The sequence below is a fragment of the Onychostoma macrolepis genome, chromosome 23, assembly GCF_012432095.1.
Source record: "Onychostoma macrolepis isolate SWU-2019 chromosome 23, ASM1243209v1, whole genome shotgun sequence".
Lineage (NCBI taxonomy): Eukaryota > Metazoa > Chordata > Actinopteri > Cypriniformes > Cyprinidae > Onychostoma > Onychostoma macrolepis.
This window is the reverse complement of record NC_081177.1, coordinates 25,763,497-25,789,995: the sequence shown is the minus strand read 5'-3', so window position 1 is coordinate 25,789,995 and position 26,499 is coordinate 25,763,497. Positions and strand designations below refer to the sequence as shown.

The window sequence follows — 26,499 nt, the reverse complement described above, 5'->3', positions numbered from 1 at the left end:
TATTCATACTATATAGAACATACATTTTAATGATCACAAAGTAATAATAATATTAAACATTTATATGTGTAGCACTTTTCATACAACTGCAACTCAAAGTGCTTCACAGCGGCTAAAAAAGCTCAAGAAAACATTGACAATACAATTTTGCACACTAAGCAATCACTTGCTCAAAAGAAGTACATACTAAGTATGCGATTTTAGATGCAGACTTACATGGTTCATTCTGTGCCGTGTGCTTTGTTGTATACTGCACATTTTGGGAAATGCATTTTGTAGGTCTTCAGTAGTTGGCATACAAAATATTGCATACTACTCAGAGTATATGAACATAGCCAAATGATTGTGGTGTTTCAATCCTCCTCCAAGTCCACACTTTAGTGTTGAATGCTGTGAAACTCAGCACAAGGGGGTGCTTGTGAGCTCTCTTCTGGAACCTGAGATGATAAATGGGACACCCTACAGCAGAGGTGCTCAATCCTGTTCCTGGAGATGAACCTACCTGCAGAGTTCAGTTCCAGCCCTGCTCCAGCTGTCTGTAATCAAGTGCTCCTGAAGATCTTACTCAGCTGGTCCAGGTGTGTTTGGTCAGAGTTGGAGTGGAGTTTTGTGGTAAGGTGGCCTGTCCAAATACCCACACTTGCAGTCTTTGCACTTGTCTACTCACGTGACTTATTTTCTGTATTTGTGTTCAAATGGGCAAGAAGACCACAAGTGTGTAGTAGAACTTTTATTTAGTGGGACACACTTCTAACATAGTGTTGCAAAACTGCAAGTAATCATATTTGTATTTATACATTTTGTACATGTACTTTGCACTTTAATATAAACTTATTTTCAGTAGTCCCTATATATAGCACAGTTTATTTGTGTTTTTATGTGACAGAAATCGGTTGCAAACATCTCTGCAGTCTGGACCAATAAAATGTGCACTTTATGATTTACTACCAGTTTATATGTAATCTCTTAAATAATCTTTAACTTACACTGGAAAGTGTTTTTTAAAAGACTGGGTTGGGCAAAAAAGCAGTTGTGAGTTCAAGAGCTCGGCGAATTGAGTGACTTTTTCAGATTTCCATAAAGCAAATCATGGGAGACCGTTTAGCTGGAGATTATGTAACCTTAAAAGAACAATGTTTTGGTGTTTTAAGAGCACGTCTTTACAATTATGACTGTGTAAAAAAAAAAAAATAAAAAGCATTGAAATATAGCACTTGATCTGTGAAGAAGAATAGTGGGCAAAAACCAAAAGTGAATTAAACACTAATATTGTGTCCAAACTACACAGAAAAAAGAGACTGGCAGCAAACCTCAGTATTCACCTCGAAGACTCTGTTTCCACAAAAATTGACCACAGAGAACTTCACAAAGCCAACCTCCATGAAAGAGCTGCAGCTGCTAAAACTTTAATCAGAGACACCAGTGCTAAAATGTGAAAAAGATGAGTCATGTTCATAAAACCTGGACAGATGATCTTCAACATCTGTCTTTGCCAGACAAACCACTGTGGACAGTTTTGGAGAAATGTGTGAGAAGCAGATTCAGACATCTATGAAAGCAGTGGCAGATGTTTTGATAGACAACTTTAAAAAATGGAGACTGTATGAGTCTATTCTAGGAAAGTAGAATAAACACCCAAGGAAGAAATACTGCCTATTTCCCAGGATGAAATGTTGCATCAGTTGTCTGCAGTGTTGAACATGTTTGCTACTAGTAATGGTTACCTTACCTAATACACATTTGTATGCGTTTGCATACCAGTGTGTTTTAAGCCAATCAGCTGGAGAGCTGTGTCCCCGCCTCCCGGACTGAGGCCATCTTACGCGGAGCTCTGCTGTGGGGCGTCATACATATACACTGTATCAGTTTCAACGCTTGTGACGCTGCTGGTGTAACAGAGGTAAGCGACTTCATGGTGTTATTATTATACGATTAAAATACTATTTTTAAAAAGTTTGGCGTATCTGGATGTTTGTCACGGTGTTCTGTGGGCGGCTGCGCGCGCTGGGTTGGAGCTCTTGTCCTCTGAACTGATTCCAAGCTTGTCATGCGCGCAGCTTTATTAAACGTACCTTTTCCAAATGCTATTTATTGGGGGCACACAGGGATAGAACTTTCATTGACGGTTGTTGTGTATGTATTTAGATATGTTTTTCTATAGGTTCGTGTCAGGCTCAGTTTAGCATCTGCAGGACTGAACAACCCTGCAGAAACTACTGGATATCATATCTGACAGCGCATTTTACACCCTTTTAGTTTTTCCAAATGGCGTTTAAGAAATGATATGCAAATGAGGTTTTGACTTGGACCAATCCATTGCATTGCATACAGCTCGCTACTTTCCGTCCTGCCCTTGCTTAAAAAGATCAATTGAAGTCGAGTAAAAATCTCTGTTTTTATGCATTTTTTATTAATGTGAAGGTTGATCAATACATATTTTGTCAACAGTTGTAAATGAAGCAGGCAGAGAAAAAAGTGGGCGTTTCTGTCGACTTGCACTGAAGCATGGATTATGAGAGGAGGTAGGTCAAGAGTCCATCAGCCTGCAGTGTTACCTTCTCTTTTTAATATGAATTTGCATAACCGCTGGATGGATTTGTGCATTAATGTTTTGACCTTATTACATAACTTCATGCTGTTAAACCTGAATGGGTAAATGACAAATAACCAACATTAACTCTTTTAAATGTACTAAAGATTTTAGGTGTGTAACTGCATGCAGAAAAGTATTTAAAGAGGTCATGACATGGATTTTTAAGAATAATTTTAATATGTTCCTTGAGGTTTACTTATAATGTTAATAAAGTTTTTTTGCACAAAAAACTAATAAATATGTGGAAAAAATGATTATTTTAAACCTCATTCTGACCATCTGTCTAAAACGACCTGTTTTAAGGGGTGGGTCCTTTTAAGGCTTCTCAATAATCGGCCACTGTTATGATTGGCTAATGTAATTGCATAGGAAACAGTATCAACGCCCCCTCGCTATTGCATGTGAGTGTTTTAACAACATGATAAAAAAAGCATTATAAAATCATTTACTTACGGTTCGTGATGCGGTGATCTAGCCTAGTACCGCTTCATCTTTCAACAAATAATTATTTCTGATCACTGACACGCCGATCAATCTTCTGACATGATCCGGGATGCCATTAAATATAAACTAGGGCTGCACGATAAATCGAAATTGCGATTAGACAGAAGCTGCGATTGTCATGCGTATCTTTCAGTGAAGCACGGTTCTGTGATCAGTAGTAAATATCCATCCAAAGGCCAGAGCGTGCTCTTGCGTGGAAACCCCAAATACGCCACGCAGAAGAAACACAGGAAATCCCTAGAAGCAAGATTTAAATGCTTTCATTGATTCAACGTGACTAAAAACATGAAATATGTTGCGTGCCTTATTCTGTGTAAGAAGCCACATCATCTCACAGAAGGATTTAATTTCAAACACCCGGCTGACGTTATGAAGTGAGTTTGGAGTAAAACATGTTATGTGGTATTTTCACCTGCTTTCAGGTGGAGAAGCATTTACTACACAGAGAAGCTTTGCCAACAGCTGTCATTATCGCAAATGATTTCTTCGATTTCATAATCGTATGATTATATCGTCTGCAAATTAACTTTTATTATTTTTTTTATTTTTAAAAAAGCTTGTACAGCTTGCGTAGCTTGTACAGCTGTGTGTAGTAAATGCTGCTCCATCTGAAAGCAGGTGATGGAGATTTACTACTAATCACAGAACCGGCTTTACTGACAAGATGTGCATGACAATCGCAATCGATTAATCGTGCAGCCCTAAAATAAACTATCTACTTGTTTCTTTTTGCTGGTATCCTTCTGATATCTGTACAAAGACATGAACGAGCTGTTTAAACCAAATGCAAAAGCGAATATTCTTTCACTCCATTTGGACTGACGACAGACTCAAGCGTGTGGACTGTGTCAGAAAGTGAACGTGCATCTGTATACTGTATCCAGTGTAGACAAGATAGCGGCAGTGGTTATAATTTCTGTTTGCTTTTGACATGACACGATACTTGCATTCAGCGTAGTTAAGTGACTGAACGCCGTATGGTGAGAAGAATACTATTTGTTGATGTCTTGCTCTGGAGGCAGTGTTTATGCAAATATTTGTGTCCGGGTGATGTCATCATGCACCTCAGATCCGAATGAGCCGTTTTTGGAGCTTCATTAAATAAATGCTTTGTATAAATGAGGAGGACATTTTGCAGGATGTTTAAATGGTACAGAGACCTCTTATATGCCAAAAGATCAAGACAAATTTGATTTTTCATGTCATGACCCCTTTAAGTTCCTGCAGCTAATCACTATCTCTCTCTCTCTCTCTCTATATATATATATATATATATATATATATATATATATATATATATATATATATATATATATATATATATATATATATATATATATATATATATATATATATATATATATAATTTTTTTTTAAGTTTACCTAAATAGTCGTTCTGTGTAATAGATGGATTTACAAATATGGGGAAGCACAAGTATTCCATGTTGTCTTTGAGTTAAGATGCCATAAAGCTGCATCTATAACAACTAAGAAGTAGACGGATGTTGATTTAATTAGTTTTAGATAAAATGCCACTTCATGCTGCAGGATGCTGCGGTCACTGCATAGTTTAAATATATTTTATCTACCACACTGACAGTATATGCTTGCAAATGCTTGGTTCTTGACTGGAGCGAGATTGTTGATTGTACTCGCCCTCAGATCATTCAAGATTGAGATGAGTTTGTTTCTTCTTGGGAACAGATTTAGAGAAATTTATCATCACCAATGGATCCTCCACAGTGAATGGGTGCCGTCAGAGTGAGAGTATAAACAGCTGATAAAACATCACAATAATCCACACCACTCCAGTCCATCAGTTAACATCTTATGAAGTAAAAACCTGCGTATTTGTTCTAAATGAATCCATCATCAAGGCATTTTAATTTTATACCTTTGCTTCTGGCCAAAAACTCCATAATAACACTTCATCCAGTGAAAAAGTCCATCCTGTCCTGTCCTCTCATATCAATATCCACCAATATATTCATTTAGGACTATTTTCACTTGTAAACGGTGCTTGATCTGTGCTTATTTCTCTCCTGATTCAGACGAGATGTCTTTTTCACTGGAGAACGCAATATTATGGATGGAGGACTTGTATTTTAGTCAGAAGCAATGGTTTAAACCTAAAAATATCTTAATAATGGATTTGTTTCTTACAAACACACAGTATTTCACTTCACAAGATGTTAATTGATGGACTGGAGTGCTGTGGATTATTATGTTTTCATCAGCTGTTTGGACTCTCATTCTGACGGCACCCATTCACTGCAGAGGATCCGTTGGTGAGCAAGTGATGCAATGCTAAATTTCTCCAAATCTGTTCCAATGAAGAAACCTAGTCATCTACATCTTGGATAGCCTGAGGATGAGTACATTTTCAGTGAATTCAGTAAACAATTTTTTTTTAAGCTACAGATTGCCTAAATCTTTCTCTTTCATTGTGTCATAGGGGCGGTCGTGGTGACCGCATGGGTCGCTATGGGAAAGAGTGTGATGATCATGACTATAGGGACATGGACTATCGTGGCTATGGGCAAGAAAATAGACTGAATAGCAGCTTGACAAATGTAAGACTGCACGAGCCTGATAGTAGTTTTGAAAGCATGAGAGACTTTGCCTCAGGTAATTTCTCGAATAACCGACCCGGATTCAGACAAAAGGGAAACCATGGATCTGAAAACAGCCAACTTGGAAAAAGTCTCCTCCAAAGTTCCCCAAATGAGAATATCCACTCAAGATTCCAGCAAGATGATAAGGACTATGAGTTTGACCCAGAGATTAACGCACACAGGAGAGATATGCAGACGTTTAGATCAGGACAGAAGGTCTATCTGGATGAACAAACCCCAGATGAAGGCGAAGAAAATGAGGACAACACCTGGGGCAGAGTTAGAGGGCGGCACAACTCTCAGGGCGAATACAGTGCAGAATGGAGAGCTGAGGAAGACAAACATATCAGACATTCTGCACACAAACAAGTTAGTACATTTATCTCTCCAGAACGGTTTTTGTTTTCTATGAATCATAAGTGTACAGTCATTAAATCTTAATTTCCTTTACTTGCCTTATATTGTTTACTGTATAAACATTTTAGCATATCTAAACAGTTCTCTTTGTTATTAAGAACTTGAGAAGAGTAAGGGATCTAAGATGACTGTCTTCCTGATTTAGGGGTTTCCTGACCAATCCCAACCAGCAAGGGACAAAATAAGAGATGGAAGCTTTCATCATGCTCTGGAAATAAGCCATGAGGAGCCAGAACCCCGTGACCAGGACTACAGGTCTGATACAGAGCAGGTCCAAAAACCCAGCAACATTGTCATGCTGAGAATGCTCCCCCCAAATGCAACTGTTAACGAGGTTTGTCTTTTATTTCTTTATGAATACAGTAACCATTTCAGTAAATGTTTGTGGCATACTGTTACAACAGAAAACAAAAATAGAACTGCATTTACTTTGCAGTAGAAATCTGTGTGGCAGTTGGTGTTTGTCTGCACCATAGACTTACATTGTAAATAGTCAATAAAAAATGTGGGATAGGTTGACATTTTTTGGTGTAATACAAATCATGCTACAAATTACAGAATTTAAAGGATAAGTTCAGCCAAAATAAAAAATTCTGAAAATGTACTCACTGCCTCAGGCAATCCAAGATGTTGATGAGGTTGTTTCTTCATGGGAACAGTTTTGTAGAAATGTAGCATTCCATCACTTGTTCACCAATGGATCCTCTGCAGTGAATGGGTGCCGTCAGAATGAGAGTCCAAACTGCTAATAACATCACATTAATCCACAAATATCCCACATCACTCCAGTCCAACAATTAACATCTTGTGAAGTGAAAAGCTGCATGTTTGTAAGAAACAAATACATCAAGACATTTTACCTTCAAACCACTACTAAAATACACGTCTTCTCCATAATTTTGCTTTCTCTAGTGAAAAAGTCACCTTTTCTGAATCAGGAGAGAAATATGCACAGTTCAAGCACCATTCACAAGTGAAAGCAGTCCAAAACAGTTCTAAACTAATATGCCAGTGGATGTGGCAGGTGGCAGACTTTTTCACTGGAGGAAGCGTTATGGATTATGGACTCATATTTTGCACCGACGCAACTGTTTAAAGTTAAAATGCCTTAATGATGAATTTGTTTTTTATAAACAAGCAGTTTTCACTTCAAAAGATGTTAACTGATGGATTGGAGTGCTGTGGATTACTTGTGGATTGTGATGTTTTTATCAGCTGTTTGGACTCATTCTGACGGCACCCATTCACTGCAGAGGATCCATTGGTGAGCAAGTGATGTAATGCTACATTCCTCCAAATCTGTTCTGATGAAGAAACAAACTCTAAGGATGCGGATGAGTAAAGTTTCAGTAAATTTCAGCCATTATCATACTCATATTGCCCAAATATTTTATTTGAGGTCCTGCTGTGAGGTTTGGTGTAGTTAAGCACTGGTGTTTGATCTTTAGATTCGGGCTCGACTGCAGGAGCAAGGGATCCAGCCCAGAGAGGTTCGCCTCATGAGGAACAAGTCTTCAGGTAAGAAAGCTCTACTAAGGGGGCTTCTTTGTACCCCAGACTGACCTCCCAAGTCTCTCTTCCACTGCCTTTTATAACAAGCCTTAACTCACTCTTGCGTCTGCCTAGTTCAGTGTGTTATTTCAATGCAGCCTCTTTCTTCTTTCTCACTTTCCTCCTGGTGTAGTTGAGTTGAGTAAAGATGCTGTTTAGTACTGGTGCTTTGAAACCTTCAGGTGTATGTTTCTTTAACCCCCTGCACATAATTTTGTTTAAGCCATCACTGATTATTTCCTGTTCTCTATTATGTGTTACTATTTTCTTACCATACCCCATACCCCTATTCTTAACCAGACAACATTCACATAAACACTCCCGATACATCCACAAGCATGGGAATAACAGAAACCTGTACACTGGCACACAAGCACAAACACAACTACTCCAAGTGCCAAGCTTGTTTCACATGTCCTGCCAGCCTTATCCCTCATCTTACTTTGATTGCTCTTGTCCTGAAGTCTGGGGAAGATCTTGCACCTTACATTGTGTAAGTATTTTGCAATAGCTGTTTTGAGAAGACAAGTGTGGCTGAGCATTACGTGAGCAATTTTTGGCTTTTTTTTGATGGGTTTTGGAATTTTGTGTCCTCAGCTAAAAGGGTGGACAAAATAATGTAAACACCATTTAAAAGGTTTTTAGTTTCTTTCCAGTCATTTAATTGCACAGCTACAAAGGTGAGTCAGTGTAGGTTAATTAGTTTAAAGAGTAAGAGATGCTTTGAGGATTCATCTTTGGTCTATGTTCTAATGGATTTACCTTTGAAGAAGCCAAAGAATGCCATTAAATCCGTGTTTTAGGAGGAAATTGTTCCTAATCCATAAAGGAATAGCTAAATCATGGGATTCATTATGTCTGATGACTGTAATACATAGCACTCGAATAGTGTGAAAAAAAAATTAAATTTTTTCACACTATTCGAGTGCCTTGGATTTATGAGTTTTTTGACGATACGAAAGAATCCAGCATCCAAAGAGCACCAATTAATGGACTTTTTATACCCCAGCAGCACTTTTTTGCATACCTTTGACTGTAATACATAGTTTATGCAATTATAATTGCATTATTTTCTTTCATAATCACATTAAATTAACGTGTTAAATCAATTACTCTAGTTACATAACAGGGGACCAGTCCCCCCTAAGGGGAAAACAATGTTCCCATATCCTGTGGTGAAAACGCCTGCAGCGATACAACTGAGAATGACTTTTTAAACAGCAGGATGAGGTTAAACGCCTTCCATGATTCTGCTAATTACCAGATGTAAATGTCATTGTAAAAATCTTTTGTACTAGTTTTTCTGCAAAATGCATCCCCCTCCTTTACACCTCAAAGAAGAGCGAGATTCTCCTCTTGAATGGTGCTGTTCCCCACACGGTTGTGGACTTGTATGACAGCATCCCAAGGGCTGAAGCTGTTCGAAGGCAAACAGTGTATATAGATCCTTGATAATGATGTATTACCAGGTGTTTCCTTTATTTTTTCCACCCCATTTATGTGTCAGTGGCATGAAGGTATTATGCTAGAAGATTAAAGTTCAGGGAAAACTACTGACTTTTAAGGCATGTGGAATAGCTATTGATCAGAGTTTAAAGATTAGTCAGTTTAATTTGAATTAAAATGGTTATGGTCCAAATGTAATGTCTTTTTTTAGCAATTAGATATCTTATGTTTTGTTTGCAGTATGACTGCTTGGAATGCCTATTTCTAAGAGCTTTATTCCTAATCCAATGTGAGCAGATTGGCCAGAGACCTTTGTTTAAACGCAGTTCTTTGGCATTTCAGGCCCACAGGTATCAACCTGTACTGTACAGACTGTTGTGATTTCAGACAAGTTTAAACCTATAATCAAAATGAGATTAGAGGTATTATAAGTTAGATTTGTATGCAAATTTTGTTAATCAGGCAGTGTTGAAATGTTTTAAAAACAAGAATCACAAAAGTTGTTTAAGTATCCGTATGATGTTGTGTGTGCGTGTGCACTAGGGGTGTCCCCGACTAAAGATTTTCATCAATTTTCGAATCTTGCTGATAGTCGAATCTCATGTTTGGGGGTGGGGGGCAAAATACATTACCAAGAGTCAAGTCAGACATTCGACAGCCATAATTATTGACGTTAAAACACAGGGAAAATTTGTAACGGACGCCTTGCAGATACAAAAATAAGGTTTTATGTTTTGATTAAAAGAGAGTTAATATTAAACATCAGCGAAACCCCTAAGAATTCACAAAATTTTTTACAACAGTGCTCTCATATGAACGTAGTTATTATGTTCTGCATTGTTGCTTGTAGTGCTCGCGCTGCGCGCTGAAGAGATAATCATCGTAGTACTACAATGAAGCGCTTTAATTACTGCAGCGTAACTCTGATACATTATACAAGATAAATAATATATATATAGGAGATATATAAACAGGCTGAAATATTTTGTAATCACTTATACCCTACCTGATCGAAAAAATCCAGTCTTTCACTCTGTCTTGTTAAAGATTTAAATACTTGCTGCCAGGATGTTGGATTAAGTGAAACTTAAATCTATAGGGGTGGATGGATTTATTCACGCATGTTAAAAACATTTATTAAAAGCTTCTTTCTTTTAAGATTCGTATTTACAACATTATCTTTATAGGCTGTATATTAACTTATTTGGAGAAAACCGGTAGTTCTATGTGAAATCAGACATTTGAGCACCCTCATATAGCCAAAATGGCATGATCATAAAACCCCGCGAATATTCGACTGTGAGATTGGGAGTCGAATCAGGCTCCTCCTATCGAATCGTCGACTATTCGGGCTCACCCCTAGTGTGTACACAAATTAAATGGATCACAAGTGACAGTAAAAAAAAAAATCTATTTCAAGTAAATGCTGGACTTTCTGTTCATCAAAGAATCTTGACAAAATGTACCATGATTTCCACAAAAATATTAATCAGCACAACACTGATAATAATAAATGTTTCTTGAGCAGTAAGTCAGCATATTAAAATAATTTCTGAAGAATCATATGACACTGAAGACTGGATTAGTGACGCAAAAAAAAATCAGCTTTGCATTTTAAAATGTTTAAAAAAATTTTTTTTTTTTATTGTAATATTTTACGTATACTACCCCAAACTTATGAACAGTGCTGTATATGGTTGTCAGATGTTAGGTTTTGTTGGTGAAGCATCAGACATCTAATGGTTTCTAATAATTGTCTTGTGTAATTAGCCTAATGTTAAATTGACTGGTGTAAATAGCAGAGGGACAAAAAATTCCAACAGTTTTAGCAGTTTAAAGGCAACAGTGTGATGATTGATTGGTTAGAATACAGCTATATCTCTTTCTACCATCTCTCTCTCTCTCTTTATTTCTCCCTCTCTCTCGATATGAAAACACTAACCCCTCACTGCGTTGTTGTTGTTCTGTCATTGTGGCCCGGCGACGGCTGTGTCTCCAGGTCAGAGCAGAGGATTCGCCTTCGTCGAGTTTAATCACTTGCAGGAGGCCAGCCGCTGGATGGAGACCAACCAGGTCACTTCACACTGCACACACGCATACACACTACAAGTCCACACGTGTATGGATATAATATACCCTTTACGCCTGGATTCCTTATGATTTCACAGATTTCGCCATCTCTTAAGAATGAGGTCTGTCTGTTGTCTGTCTAGCACAAGTATCGAACACTGCTCCTAGTTGGGTATTTTCTGGAAATGCCCAAGTTCAATTCAGCGGCGTTCCCCTGAAAGCTCAGTTTGTGTGCTATTACCTCCCTTTTTCAGTCATCTGCCGCAGTGTCTCTTGGCAGCCGTAAGATCCTAGCGTGAGACCTGCCCTATATTTTGTGTTTCTCTAGTTGAATCCACACGGCTTTGAAACGTGTTCCAAAATGAGTTGCAAAACAGCATGAGAATTTGGTGTTCCGCTAATGTATCTTCTAATTAAACGATTAAATTATTACCAGTGAGTCCATAGATTAGCTGACCTTTATACTGAATATCAAGTTATGATTCATATGTTTATGAGTGTATTTATTATTTTTAAGCTTACTTGCGGTACACTTATTACAACATCATTCCCCTCAAAATACCTGAAGTAAACCTCTTTGCTGAAGTGCTGGAGAGCATCAGGTCCACATTGCAGCTTATTCTGACTAAGAACTGCCCGCTTAGACAGGAAGAGTTTGTTTGATTAGTCATGTAAACCACAATTTTGTTTTTGTGCTGATGATGCCACAATAATAGACAGTGTGGAATATAATCTGATCTAAATAATGATGCCTTTGTTTCCCCATACAATTGTACAGAAAACTCAGGAGAAGGCAGAGGAAAACTGTAGACTTTGACCAGAAGTAATAATTACTAAACACATAAAACCATGTGGAATGAACATGGATATCTAGTGTTCTTGCTGCTAATGGCCTTGCAGATTTGGGCTTATCCAATGATTTGTTCTTCCTTAAAGGGATAGTTCACACAGCAACACCCCCACACAAAAAATAAATAAATAAATAAATAAAACACACACCGGTATGGAACATCTTGAGAGAGAGCAAATAACTGATTTATTTAAAGTAGCAGACCAATACCTTTCTAAACCCCAATTTTTTCATGCTGTGCACCCCGGTTCCTGGTATATGTGGTCTAGCAGACTGATAGTCGGATTTGTAATTGGCTATTTCATCCAGTGCTTGGCTTTTTTGTGTGTAGCATAATGAAGACGGTTTGTGAATGGACTGTGGGTGGTCTGTAGTCTGAATGTGATTTGGAATGACGAACTTTGAGTTACTAGCCAAGATACTGATTTTAACAATGCTGGGAAAATGTTGTTTTTGTATTGGTTGAGTATGATGATGGGGTGCTATAGCAAAATAGTTGAACGTGAAACAATATCTAGGCATAAATGGTGTTATGTACACAAGTACAGGGTCATGTTGTTTGTCTTAATCTATCAGACCTCTGAAGTGTTCAAAATCAGGTAATTGGATAGTTTTTGGCTTTCTTTAGGTCTTCAGTTACATTTAAGGATGTTTTATTAAAGGGATACTTCCCCCAAAGTGACAATTCGCTGTTAATGTATTCACCCTCAGCCTATCTGAGATGCAGGTGACCTTTTTTTTTTTCTTCATTAGAAAAGAAAAGAAGATTTTTAGCTGAAACCATGGACCTTTGTGATGAAGTCGATGGCTAATGTCATTTTAAGAGTCTAGAAAACATATACAGGCAACACAAAATGAATACCGATGTCTTCTGATGATATATTGAGGTCTTATGAAGTGAAACAATCAGTCTGTGCAAGAAACTGAACATTGTGCAATAAACTAAATTATTAACATCATTATTATCTGTAATCCAGAGGCTCAGACAGATGGTCCGGAGTGATTTGTTCACAAACCTATCATTATTCTGAACTGGTTCTTTTTAGTGATTTCAGCTAAAAATAGTCTTTACTGTTTTACTGAAGAAAAAAGTCACCTACATCTTAGATGGCCTGAGGGTGAGTAAAGTAACAGCTATTTTTCATTTTTGGGTGAATTATCTCTTTAATGCTAGTATGGAGTACAGCTTGAAGGAGGGAAGTTGTTTATTTTTAAGCATTGAGCTTAAGGATTTATTTTTGGCTCAGGTTTAATAATACATTCAGGTCTTTATTCTACATGTCCTGTCATCGCTGTATGAGTTTGCTTTCGTGAAACTTCTGTCTTGATGTTTTATTTGTGGCTTACTGTGGGTTTCAGGGTGGGCAGGAGTGAGCGTGACCTGTGTTTGTTCCCCTGAATGGGGGAGGTTGAGGCTTCTGGCCGGAGAGGGTGTCCGCACACACTCTCTCACATGCAGGCCGGCACGTCTTTCTGAGTCCTCTCAAGCTGATGGTGATATCTGTCTTCCTCTCTCTCTTTTATCCAGTCTTCTCCTCCCCTCTTGTGTGAGATGAGGTCTCAAGTGTGCCAATTCCACCCTGAAAATGATATTTACCCCCTTTTATTCTTTTGTCCCTTCTCTTCCTGTGTCTCACTTTCAGAGAGTGCTCACTATATTGGGACAGCGTGTATCTATGCACTACAGTGACCCAAAGCCCCGTGCTAATGAAGACTGGCTCTGCAATAAGGTAACTTTCATAATGTTCTTTATTTCAGTTTAATTAGTTGTTGAATAAGTATGCCTTTTGAGTTCATTTAAAAATGAAAATTCTGTCATTTACCATCATGTTGTTCCAAACCCATATGGAGATATTTTTATTGAAACATGAAAGATTTTTGTCCTTTTAAACTTTCAAAAAAGTTCATTAAGGCATTATAAATTAATCCAAATGAATTGAGAGAATTGAGTTGAGTTTAATCCAAGTCTTCTGAAGAGACCCTTTCAGATAGCACTATATGATTGAACACATTTGATTTAGGCTTTTATTTACATACGAGTGATCAATACATATACACAGAGCACAGATGTTTATTGCATGTACAATTATATTGATGATGTCACAATAATAGATCAAGTGGAAAAACATAGGGCTGGTCCGAATACCATTTTTTGCGCTTCGAAGCTTCGGTAGTAATCAACACCGAATATTCGAAGGCTTGGAGGGAGGGGGCTGAACATATTCTTCTCTCTAATAAAGGCAGGAATCTCTGTGTCTGTCTGTCTATTTGTATTTTATTATGTCGAGAACCGTTCATCCAATTGACTTCACGCGTGGCGGTGTGTTGCTGCGGACCCAAGGGAGTGCAGTGTCTCATTTTGGTGCAATATAGACACGCGACACATTCAGAATTAATAAACTACAGAACAGCGCGAGCCAGAAGCAGCGCACCTCACGTAGGCAGGGCTTATATGCTCCGAGAACGGACACTGCACCAGTAATACAAAACACACTGGTCTGTTAAGAGCAATACTTTTAATAAGGTAGCCTAACATTTTTCTAACAAACAAATCACTCCCAAATCAGAAATTAGCAGCACATGTAATCACTGACACCGTAAAGGGTAGGCTATTTTAAATAAGAGAAGAACGAAAAATAAATGAACGAACTGTTATAAATAAAGGACACGGTAGCATACTTTCAATAACAGCATCACACTTTTTAATTAACGAACAGTTTCAATAAAATCTAATTTATTCCCTTATATAGAATAAAACGAACTGTAATAGGCTAAATAGAACAAGGTAACGTTAGGCTGGCTAGACAGCTCACATTTCAATAAACAAACAGTTTCTTTACCAAGTCAAACTTTCAAATAAATCACAATCAGGTTGCAAGCTAGTGAAGCTACCTACTTATGCTGCCTTCACGTGCTATCAGAATTATCGTAAATACGAGTTTCCTAATCGGAAATTGGACGTGAACGGCCTCTCAAGTCGTATTCACTACTAGGAAATTCGGAAATAATTTTGATACCCGAGTTTCCGAGTTGGGTGGGTCATAAACTTTGAACATGGTGGAGGGGACAACCATTGCTGCTGTCAATGCTGTTCTCACAACAACTATCCCTTTGTCTTGTCGCTAAAGTTGTGTATTTTTGGCTATTTTTGAGAAATTCGCGGGGAATGCCAGGTGTAAAAAAAAAAAAAAACTCTATTCGAATCTCAAAATTGAAAATCGAATGCCACCCCACCGAGCGAATAATCGAATATTCTGGTCCAGCCCTAGAAAAACATTCAAGTAGTAGTGCAATTTTTATATTGATCAATGTTTAAATGTCAAAAACAAAGTGATTGTCTCTTCAAAAGACTTGGATTAAACTGCTCAATTCAAATGGAATAATTAATTCATATGGATTACTGTCTTCATAAACTTTTTGAAGCATCAAAGTTTTGGTGGATCGGAGTTTCATAGGGGTGTCGAAATTAATTGTTGCATTGATGCATCACGCTGCAGACGTGGACGATTCTGCATCAATGCAGTAATAGACCATAATGGACTATAGCCTACTGACGTCATTTGCATACGCGCTTGTCACGAGAGTATTAAAAACCGTAATGCATCGTGATATCGAATTGAATCGTGAAACCAGTGCCGATTCTCACCTCTAGAGTTTCAGTAGAGGGACAAAAAAAATTTAAGATTTTATAAAAAAAAAAAAAAATTGTTTAAAATTAAATAAAAAAATAAATAAAGTCTTATGGGTTTGGAATGACATGAGGGTAAATAAATGATGGCTGATATTTAATTTTAAATTTTTTTTTCCTTTAAGTAAACAAAATTTTTTCCCAAACATCTGTTTTGTTTGACAGTGTGGAGTACAGAACTTCAAACGAAGAGAAAAGTGTTTCAAATGTGGAGTTCCAAAATCAGGTGTGAATTCAAATTAATTTGTTGCAGTTATTTGTGACAGCATGGCAAAAACATGAATATAAATGTATATCCTTGTGCATATGGCTCTTTGTTTTCAGAGGCTGAGTTGAAACTGCCTCTGGTGCCAAAGAGTTTACCTCTGGGGCAATTAAAGGACTCAGCTCAGGGTTTACTGCCCCTTCCTGCCATATACCAGACAGCAGCTCCACTTATCAACTTAAGTTCCTCGTCCCCGGTTGTCGAGGTGGCCAATGACAGTAAGTTATACACACATTTACCGGGATAGTTCACCCAAAAATGTAAATTTGCTGCTAATTTACTCGGTCGCCGTGATTTTGCCAAGTAAGACATGTTCCTGGATCAACATTACTGTCTAAAAATATAGACTTAACCCAATCCCTACCCCTAAACCTAACCCTACCCATAATTTATTCCTAAAATCAGTGGGAAATGATAGCTGATTAACAAGGGTGTAGAAGCACCTGATTGTAAGCCTAAAACGGATATTACCTGAAAAATTAACCCTCAATTCCGATTGGTTGATTGTAATGTTGTTCAAGTATCAATAAGGATGTTGATCCAGGAACATGTTGTGCTTGAAGTCACGTTCACCTAATTGACTCGCTCTCAGGCCAGCCAAGATGTAGATGACTTTTTAGTGCCCATAATTAATACTCGTGTCTCCTGATGATACATTAAGGTCTTATGAAGCGAAATGATCAGTCTGTGCAAGAAACTGAACATTATTTACAACATTAATCCAGAGTCTCAGGCAAACGGTCCGGAGTGATGTTCGGTTCGCGAACGGATCATTCTTTTGAACCGGTTCTAGTTGGTGCACTAGTTGAACCAGTTCACTAAATCAGACTGAACCAACTGAAACAGTTCACGGCTTGAGCAACACACATCTACAATTTACTCAATCAGAACCATTTTTCTGACATGCCTGACAGTCACTATGACTCGAAAAGAGCTAAAGTACTGGCGTATCTGTTCCTATGATGCTGATTTTTGCCGACTCATTCAGCGCTCCAGTTACTCCAGCAGTCTCTGATCTGAGGAAATAGTTTGACTCAGACCAATGAGCCGGATGTGTGAACAGTGCAAATGAAAGTTTTGATGGTTTTTCATGGTTTATGTAAAAAGATGAGCTAATGAAGACCAGTTTTATGCACTTTATATGCTTTAGAAAAGTAAAACACCTGCTTTTTACATCATTATTGGCTGCTTTGATGTGACGTCATTGCGTGATTTTACGTAAATGAATCAATGATTTGAACTAGTTGATTAAAACAAACAGTCCAAAAGAACCAGTTCATGGAAAAGTCTGATTTCCCCATTGCCCGAGACTGCACAGATCATCTTTCTTCATAAGACCTCGATATATCATCAGAAGCCACAGGTATTAATTTTGTGTTTGACTCTCAAAGCCACGGTAGCCATTGACTTACATTTTATGAATCACCAAGGACCACGGTTTCAGATGAAATCTTCTTCACTATTCTGCTGAAGAAAAAAAAGGATGGTCTGGGGGTGAGTAAATGAACAGCAAATTTTCATTTTTGGGTGAACTATGCCTTTTAATTCTTTCATCTGGGAAAAGACACTGTATTCACATCTATCCTCTTTAGCTCTGATTTTGAGGAATCTGGGACCCCATACAACACTGGAGGCCATTTTGTCCGCTCTGTCCCCGTTTGCTACTCTCTCACCTTCAAATGTACGGCTCATCAAAGACAAACAGACGCAGCTCAACCGAGGGTTTGCTTTCCTGCAGCTCACTACTATTGTAGTAAGACAATGACACTACTTCTGTCAGCGCTGTATCGTGACTACAAAACATGTGCGTAAGACTAACACGTGTATATTTTGTTTTAGGAGGCTTCACAGCTGCTTCAGATCCTCCAGTCCCTACAGCCTCCTCTCTCTATCGATGGAAAGCTCATTTCTGTGGAGTTTGCCAAGGGCTCCAAACGGTATGAGTTCATGATGTTCTGATACTGATCCTGCAGCGTAACGCTGACGTCATAGTTGTGTAATAGGAAAATGCAGTGAAGCCACACATGTGAGAGAATATTTACAGAACACCTTATTACTGTAATAATGCTTTACATGAATGGGGTAGAGTTTTACAAGTTCTCTCTCTGTCTCTCAGTGATGTTTTTCTGACCGATGGGAATCGAGTGAGTGTGGCGACAGTAGCGAGTACAGCTATAGCTGCAGCTCAGTGGGCCGTCACTCAGGTACCCACAACACAGGAAAATTAGGCTTGATTAACAACATGAATACTAATATGGATGAAAAAAGTGCACGCAATGTTTAAATGTGGCAGCAGACTAAATTAATATCAGTTTATTCTGCTTATGCCATAGTTACCACATGTACATTTGTCTACCTGAAGATGTTTTTGGGCTGTGACTGTTACTAGTTAAAAACGCACAAAACAACTGGGAAAAAATATGGAACTGTTGTATTCAAACTTGGTTCCATTTCATCTTTAGTTGTGTTTGTTGAATATTACCATAATGCTGTACTAGCCATTTCATGTAGTGATGCACTGATTTATTTATTTTTAAAAACACTGAAACCAAAATATAAGTTTCAGTTCGCCAAATTCTGAAAATGAAAATTGTATTTAATAATCAATGAATTACATTTATTTAATAATCAACACTCAAATACAAACTGGGTTGTTTAGAAATATTTAAATTGCACACAAAGCAGTTTTAATATTTTAATATAAACTTTTTTATGATATAATTAGATTAGATTGTTTCTACATATTTATTGTTGAAATATAAACATTTTAATGTGGCTGTAATAAAAATTTGTCATGTCATGCATTAAATAGTGAAGACGGGTAAAGTAAAAATAAGTGCTCTCAAACGATTAATCGCATCCAAAATAAAAGTTTTTGTTTACATAATATATATGTGTGTGTACTTTGTATATTTGTATATATAAATACACACACACACACACACACACACACACAGTATATATTTTGTGTATTTGTAATATTTATATGTAATATTTAAGTGTATTTTGGATGATTAATCGCAGTTGATCGTTTGACAGCACTAGTAAAAATATAATGAATATGTAATATAGTGCACATATTTAGCAAAATACTCCTTTCTAGAGTTATTTTTATAGCTGGCTAATGAGTTTATCGACATTGAATGCAATGTAATGTTACAAGACATTGTTTACAAGCTGTTTCATTGACGTCGTTCTGCAGTTGAAGCACTGGGCAATTATATGAAACGCATTAAAGAGCACCAACAACGAGAAATCAATAGTCAACCCAGACCAGTGCCTACACTGCTGACATGTTTACCTGTTGTAGTATATCCATGTTGTGTGCATAAAATAGAGACACTGACACAGTCAAAATGTGCCATTGGAGAAGCACAAATCAAAGGGATAGTCCACCCAAAAATGAACGACATGAGGGTGAGTAATTAATGACATCCATTTAATTTTGGGGTGAATTATCTCCATGGGTGTCACCATTTTGCTCAATGATTTTGACTCTTCCAAACAGTTTAGGCGAAACCAAAAAAAAAAAAAGATAACACCATATATTTTTAGTTGTGGAAATTTTGGTGCATCACTATTTTCAGTGGTTTTCCTAATGAAAAATTACATATATTGGTGAGAGAGTCTTTAGTTCATTAGTTATTAAAAAAATCAATGTTGAGATGTAAACTCCTGTTGAGATGCTGACCAGTGTGTGGTTATTGTTCCAGACGGCCCAGCTCTCGGCAGCAACTCAGAGCGGTGATATCGGTCTGCACCAGCAGGGGGCGGCAGCAGCTGTGTTTCGGCAGGAGGCTGTGCAGGCTGTCAGTGCAGAGGCACAAGCCTTTAAAGGGCCAGTGTCTGCGCTACTGACCAGCCACACATTAGGTGCTCCTGACGGAGGAACAGCCTCTACAGGTATAACCACAGCTCACTTACATCTGCTGTCACCACACAAGTCTTGTATTGTAGTAAGTGTGAATGTGTATTTGATCACAGGGGAAACGGGTGCTACCTCCATATTGGCGCTTGTAGCATCCCAGACCCAACTTGTCACCACTACAACCTCCACACAAGCCCATCAGGTAGTGTTCTGTTATTCCTGTTCATTCAGAAGTTTGCCTTGTTACTATTAAGTTTCATGCTTTTGCTTTTCTGAAGCACTAATTGTCTTTCTTTATACTGTGTGTGTGTGTTTAAAGGCCCCGGTGGAAATCATTGGGAAACCTCAGCCTGCTACCCCAAACCAGCCTGCCACACCTGGAACCGCTCTGGAGTGCCAACAGTACCGTAAGCAAACCACCCACCCGTTCAAACCTGTGAGACCCATACCAATAGATGGGACAAAATATGTGAAAATGTGCATTAAGACTAGAGCACCCTCACTAATTTCATAAGCACCCTCAGTGATTATCTCTGGAACCTGGTTGATGCACTTTTATTGTGTAACTATATACAAAAACAACAAAATTCAAATGCACTAAAGAAAATAATATAATAAATGCATATTTACAATTTAAGCTCTTAACTAAAATAAGTATTAATAAAATAAATGACTAGAGAAGGCTGACTATAATCAAAAGCCTTCACCTGAATTAGAAAAGAAAAAAAAAAAGCTCCTCTGGTCCAACCAGTCCCAATGGGTTCACATACTTTTTTCTAGCCACTGAATTTAGAGCTGTTGTTGTTTTTAAGCTGACCTGATGGATTCCTGTGCATATTCGGTTTCATGTGAATGAGGTGCATCAATTGTATTAACTTTTTCCTGCAGCGGATCCTGACGTGTCCACGTACCAGTACGATGAGGGCTCTGGCTATTACTACGACCCTCTTACAGGTCTCTACTATGACCCAAATTCACAGGTAATGAAGTCCTCAGTGCAGCCTTAAGCCCAAAGCACACTGCGTGATTTTCGGCTGTCCCAGACGAAAGATTGGCATCGTGAAACAATCGTGGTGATTTCTGTGATTGTGGCTTCTAATCGGTGGTCCTGTGTCGTACAGTGAGAGAGGTTCAAAGCATACGATACAGCATGATCATTGCACAGTGCGTTTGCTGCTACAATCCACATTTACTGACCAACCAATACAAATGCAACATGAAATCAACTCAACATGGCGCTAAAACATAAAACTGCTTACCTCAAGCTCGTATCCCTTCCTCTTTCGCCCCTTCCACTTTTTTTTCAGCACACACAAAAATACAACTTCTAAAGTGTGATTTATCATGCTCTTTTTGTTTTATTAGATCCATGTCGCACAGTGTGACATGCAGTGATCTTATTGGATTGCTAAAATCGGTGTGTTTCAGGCTTTACATTAGCTTGCGCAGGAGTCTTTGATTGATTGGTTTTGAGCAGAAGTATCCAATCCTTTTACTGGAGGGCCAGTGTCCTGAAGTGATCAACTTCAACATATTTGCCATGTTTAACATATTAAGGTCTCTACACACTGGCAGCGATGCAAAACGAATGTTCACATCTTCAATTTGACACCTAATTAACACAATTTTTTTTTATCCTGGTTCTTGTGACTTTTGTCAAACCATTCTCTGTTCAGACACCAATGACAACAACATCTTGACATCCATATTCTTTGTTTGTTGGTTGAAAGTCCTCTACTTCTGTGCTTTTACACTCGTGCTCAATACAGTCTTCTGAGCTTTTAGCGCCACCGCGTCGACCTTTTGGGTAACTGCAGTTGCTCTGGCCATGTGATGTAATGCTCAAATCTTATTGGACGGCCCGTGTTTTCGCTTTGCAAAACTGAAAAGATTCATCAGACTGGTCCAAAAAAAAAAAAAAAAAAAGAAGTTTACGTGGAAGCATCCATATAGGAATCTGTTGTTTTATTCCAGCGCGTCATCGCGTCCGATATTTGTTTTGCTCAGTGTGGAAAGGCTGTTACTATGTTCAACATATTAACAATTTGTTTCTAGACCTTGACTGGCTTGTCCAGGTGCGTTTAATTAGGGTTGAAGCTAAACTCAGACAGTGGTTAACTTAGACACCCCTAAGTTTGAGGAATCTAGGTAGTTGTCTTTATTTAATGACCAACTACATTGTCATGCTTGTAGACTGTAGACTGTAACCAAAGCTTTTTACACAAGCTCACTGATACTGATAATGTTGCTGTTTGTTTTTGTGATGTTCTTCTAGTACTACTATAACCCCCATACGCAGCAGTACATGTACTGGGATGGGGAAAGACACACGTATGTTCCTGCCCCGTCACAGACGTCCGATGACACCACAGACGCTGCGGCCGCAGGAGCGATCTCTGACCTTACAGGTGCTCCCAACAGCAGCAAGGACAAGAAGGACAAGCCCAAGAATAAGACGGCACAGCAGGTACAGCCTCAGAAATCAGAAACCCTCACTGCTTGGGAATCATCTTGCACGTTTAAAGTGTGAGGTGTTGAAGAGGTGTGATTTAAATCGAGTATCTCTTCCTGTTGCGTTTGTACTTTTCTCCAGATTGCCAAAGACATGGAGCGGTGGGCCAAAAGTCTGAACAGGCAGAAGGAGAATGGGCGAGTGGGCACTAACTCTCGACTGATGGCGCAGGGGAGACCCGATGACAGACGGGAGTCTGCCAGCGCCGATGCAGGCTACGCCGTCCTGGAGATGAAGGTTGGGTTTTTACACGTCTGATTTAATGCCAGGCTTTTAAAATGCCACCCTTTTTGTTTATATAACTGATAGTGGTTGAACGGATCGTAGTTGATCTGAATACTACCGACCTTATTTTATTTGTGACGTTGTTCTGTTGTATTTATCTATGCTTGTAATGTGTGTGTTTTTACTGGCTGTTCACTTGTCTCTTTAATAATGATAGAGTTTTTGCTGTGGAATTGAAGAAGTGCTTATGAAAAGCAAATTACATTGAAATGTTATTTTTTTTCTTGCTAATCCGAAGAACAATCCGATCTGTGGCTCAAAAACTGTAATATGATCCGAACCGTGAGATTTGTGATCCGCTGAACCTCTAATAACTGCTGGTGTTTGTTTCTCCTCGCCGCAGGGTGCCTTGCTGGAGAGACCTCAGATTCTGATGGAGCAGATCAAACATCTCGAAGAAAGAGAAGTGCGTTTTGTCTTCCTTTTTCGCTGTTTTGTTTTTGCTTTGTTTTCATTGTTGTCGTATGGTGTTTGGTTTTTGTTTTATTTTAGATTTTGTTTAATCTTTTTGTTGTTTTGATATGCTTCATTATTGTTTTTGTTTTTTGGATTTTGTTTTGACTTTTTGTTCTTTATTATTTTAAGTTTTTAACACAAAGCAAGACGTATAAACAGAGCAAACATCCTGAAGAGAGAGAAGTGTGGTTTTGTTTTTTGCTATTATTTTGTTTTTTGTTACCTCGTGTTATGGTGTTTGATTTTTCATTTTATTTTGGATTGTTTCTCATCTTGTTACATTAATTCAACAAATAAAAAAATACTTTTGTTTTGTTACAGTATGGCTGTTTTTATTTATTTTTAACATACAAAGCAAGGAAGAGAGAAACCTCAGGTTCTGATGGAACACATCAAACATCCAGAATATCCTTTTTATTTGTTTTGTTTTTTTTTGTTTTTGATTCGTTTTGGCCTGCTTTGGTTTTATTACCTAATGTTATGATTTTTGACTTTACATTCTGGTTTTATTTGTTGAATTTCCTTTATTAGTTTTGTTACATTATGGCCTTTTGTTTTTATATTTTAAGTTTTTAATTTTTTTGACTTGTTTCATGTGTTTGTGTTCGTCTTTCTGTTTTGTGCATTTTAACATGCGACTCGCCGCTTGCATCTTCTATGTTGTACTCTGTAGTGCCAACAATAGAAAAGGTTTTTCCAACAGTGTTATAAAAATAAATCTTTCTGTCTGCTGGTCTTGTCTGTCGGCAGAGTCCTCCTCAGGGTCTGGTGGCAGGATACAGCGGAGAGACAGACAGTGAGGAGGAGGCCGGAGAGAGAGAGGAGAGGCTGACAGACTGGTCTAAATTGGCCTGTCTACTGTGCAGGAGACAGTTCCCCAGTAAAGAGGCTCTGATCAGACATCAGCAGCTCTCTGAGCTACACCGGGTGAGTCATGCACGTCACACGATGCCTTGATATCTGCCAACATGAGCCATGTCGCTTCTGATTGCTCTTATAGACCTTATATAGAAATTTGTGTGAAGCTCCTTGATCACTTATAATTTTCCACAGCTCATGTCTGGAGTTTTAGTCTACTAAATTGCTTGGAAAGAGATATGTTTGCAGTGTTTCATCAACAGAACAATCCAAAATCACATTAGATAACAGCACAACCCACTGAGTGCTTTCATTCTAGTCCATTGTTCTCCATGAACTTTTATGGATTTAATTTTTGGAAAAAATCAGAAGTAAATCAGTGTTATTACTGTTAACTAAAACCAAGTCTATTAAAAACCTTGTTAATTAATTAGAGATTAAATAAAATTAAATATAAATATTAGACGAGAAACATGGAATTTAAATTTTTTTAAAAATGCCTTGGCAACTTGCTGAAATAAGTTGTCAAATTAAGCCTAAAATAAAAATGAATAGAAATATAAATATTTTTCTAAATACTATTTCAAAAGCACATAGCAATGTTACAAAAAGATTACTAAAATGAAAACTGCAATATATAAAAATAAAGCTAAATCGTGTTAATGATGATAATGTATAAAAGTACAAAAAACTTTTATTAGCTTTGCATACAGCTCAGGGATTCGCCAGCCCAAATGCAAAATAACAACACTTGTATTAAATTGTTGTTCACACTCTGTCTGATTTTTAAAGTCTCATTTTGGTTATATTTTTAGAGGTACAAATTATAATTGGGACTGCAGTAACTAACTCAAATAAATAGAATAATACAGTATTGTTGATTTTTGTTTATCAATGTTCAGCAAAATCTGGAGCAGAGGAGAGCCAGACAGGCTCAGTCCGAGACACAAGAGAGATCCGAAACGGAGGTAAATACTGCGGTCACCTTCTGAAAGCCCTGATTACAGTTCCTCTGATACCAAACTACCATTTCAAAATATAACCGGTATTTCTTTCTCGATAATTCATTGCTTTGACACTTTTGAAGTATTGACCTCTGGGTGGCGCTCTTCATTTTAGCTGAAATACAGGGACCGGGCAGCAGAAAGAAGAGAAAAAGGGGCCGTCCCACAAGCACCAGATGCAAAAAAGAGGAAATTCAGCCCGTGTAAGTTAAACAAGTCAAGTCATACTTCATATATACTGTCTGTTAAAAGCATAGCTGTCACAGTGGTAATACTGTGGTAATACCATGGTGTTTTGAGGATAATGTCTTATTTTTGCTCTTGCTCGTGGTTAGCAGTGGCATGGGATCTCTGATGCTTCCTGGAAGGATGGAAAAAGGCTTTTTCACTCGGAACCTGCCAGTGGAATAACTTCGGTCTTTGGACTTCCTTCAGTGCTAAACGAAATGCCTCGTGAGCAGTTTTTAATCATGTGGTGCAGAACACGTGCACAGTGCAGCTAAGAGACCATCATCAGGATGAGAATGATGTGCAGATGTCCAGATTTTTATATAAAATGTATATTACTTCATGGGATTCAGGTTGATTTTAAGAAAAACCCTCAGGACCCTGAGAAATACAAAGAAGCTCCTATTGATAGCACGCTGTTGCTGTAAATACAGTCCAACTATGTGACATTCATGGACCATTGTCGGCTTCCCAGAAAGCAATTTGTGAATATTTATAGAGGGCATGAATTTATGAAACATTTTGCCTTTCTGGGAAGCTGTGAAAATGATGTCAGGGTGGAAAACTGGGATAATTCAGAAACTATTTCACGTCTTTTTGTCCCTTTAAGAATGATTTGAATAACAGCCATCAAGGGCCCTGAGGAGAAGCTTTGCTAGTAAGTGTGCTATGCATTTGCATGTCTTGTATGACATGACAGTCTATGCAGAAATGACAGACAGCAGCCGTCTGTTGACTTGCACAGTAGATTAGACTTTAGTGATTATCTTGACGAAAAGGCACAGCAGATGATTATTGTTTACCTATATGAATTTTTATCAACCTGATTTGCTGTGTATATGTATCATATTATATGACTTGGACTATATAAGCTGTGTAAGATTATATAAGCTGGTATAATTTTTTTTTTTTTTTTTTTTAAATGTGAATTTAAGGTGGACTGACTGAATTCGTGAGTGTATGTCCTTATGAGCACTAAGTGCCGTTATGTTTTTTTTTTTTGTCGTTGTTTATGCATAGATAAAAATCATGTAAAGGATTTTCAGATTTGAATTTTGCTTAAATGTCATCAGAAAAGGCTGAAAGCTCATTTTGGTTGATAATTTTGTTTAAAAAAATGGATCCTAATGAAAAATGAGTAGCAACTTTTTTTTTTTTTTTCTTCATTATTTTATGTGAATATAGAACATACTGTATGAATATTGAGAATGTGACATATTGAAAGGATTTCAGAGGATTTTTTACATTTATGTCTAAATGCAATAAAAGAATGTCACAAAACCCGTCAA

At 37.9% G+C, this 26,499-nt stretch overlaps 1 protein-coding gene across 1 annotated transcript; it reads left to right on the top strand.

The window, feature by feature from the left end:
• The first annotated feature begins 498 nt into the window (after positions 1-498).
• Positions 499-26,491, top strand: rbm10 (RNA binding motif protein 10). The gene is made up of 24 exons (XM_058762513.1): positions 499-612; positions 1,762-1,900; positions 2,449-2,522; positions 5,553-6,081; positions 6,275-6,463; positions 7,578-7,647; positions 11,126-11,199; positions 13,690-13,776; positions 15,900-15,960; positions 16,059-16,217; positions 17,592-17,752; positions 17,839-17,936; positions 18,116-18,203; positions 19,713-19,902; positions 19,984-20,069; positions 20,187-20,274; positions 20,756-20,847; positions 22,143-22,334; positions 22,461-22,616; positions 23,008-23,070; positions 23,871-24,047; positions 24,881-24,946; positions 25,098-25,183; positions 25,318-26,491. Exons 3-24 carry the CDS (start codon positions 2,506-2,508, stop codon positions 25,391-25,393), a joined length of 2,805 nt encoding a protein of 934 aa, XP_058618496.1. The 5' UTR covers positions 499-612; positions 1,762-1,900; positions 2,449-2,505; the 3' UTR covers positions 25,394-26,491.
• Positions 26,492-26,499: the final 8 nt, after the last annotated feature.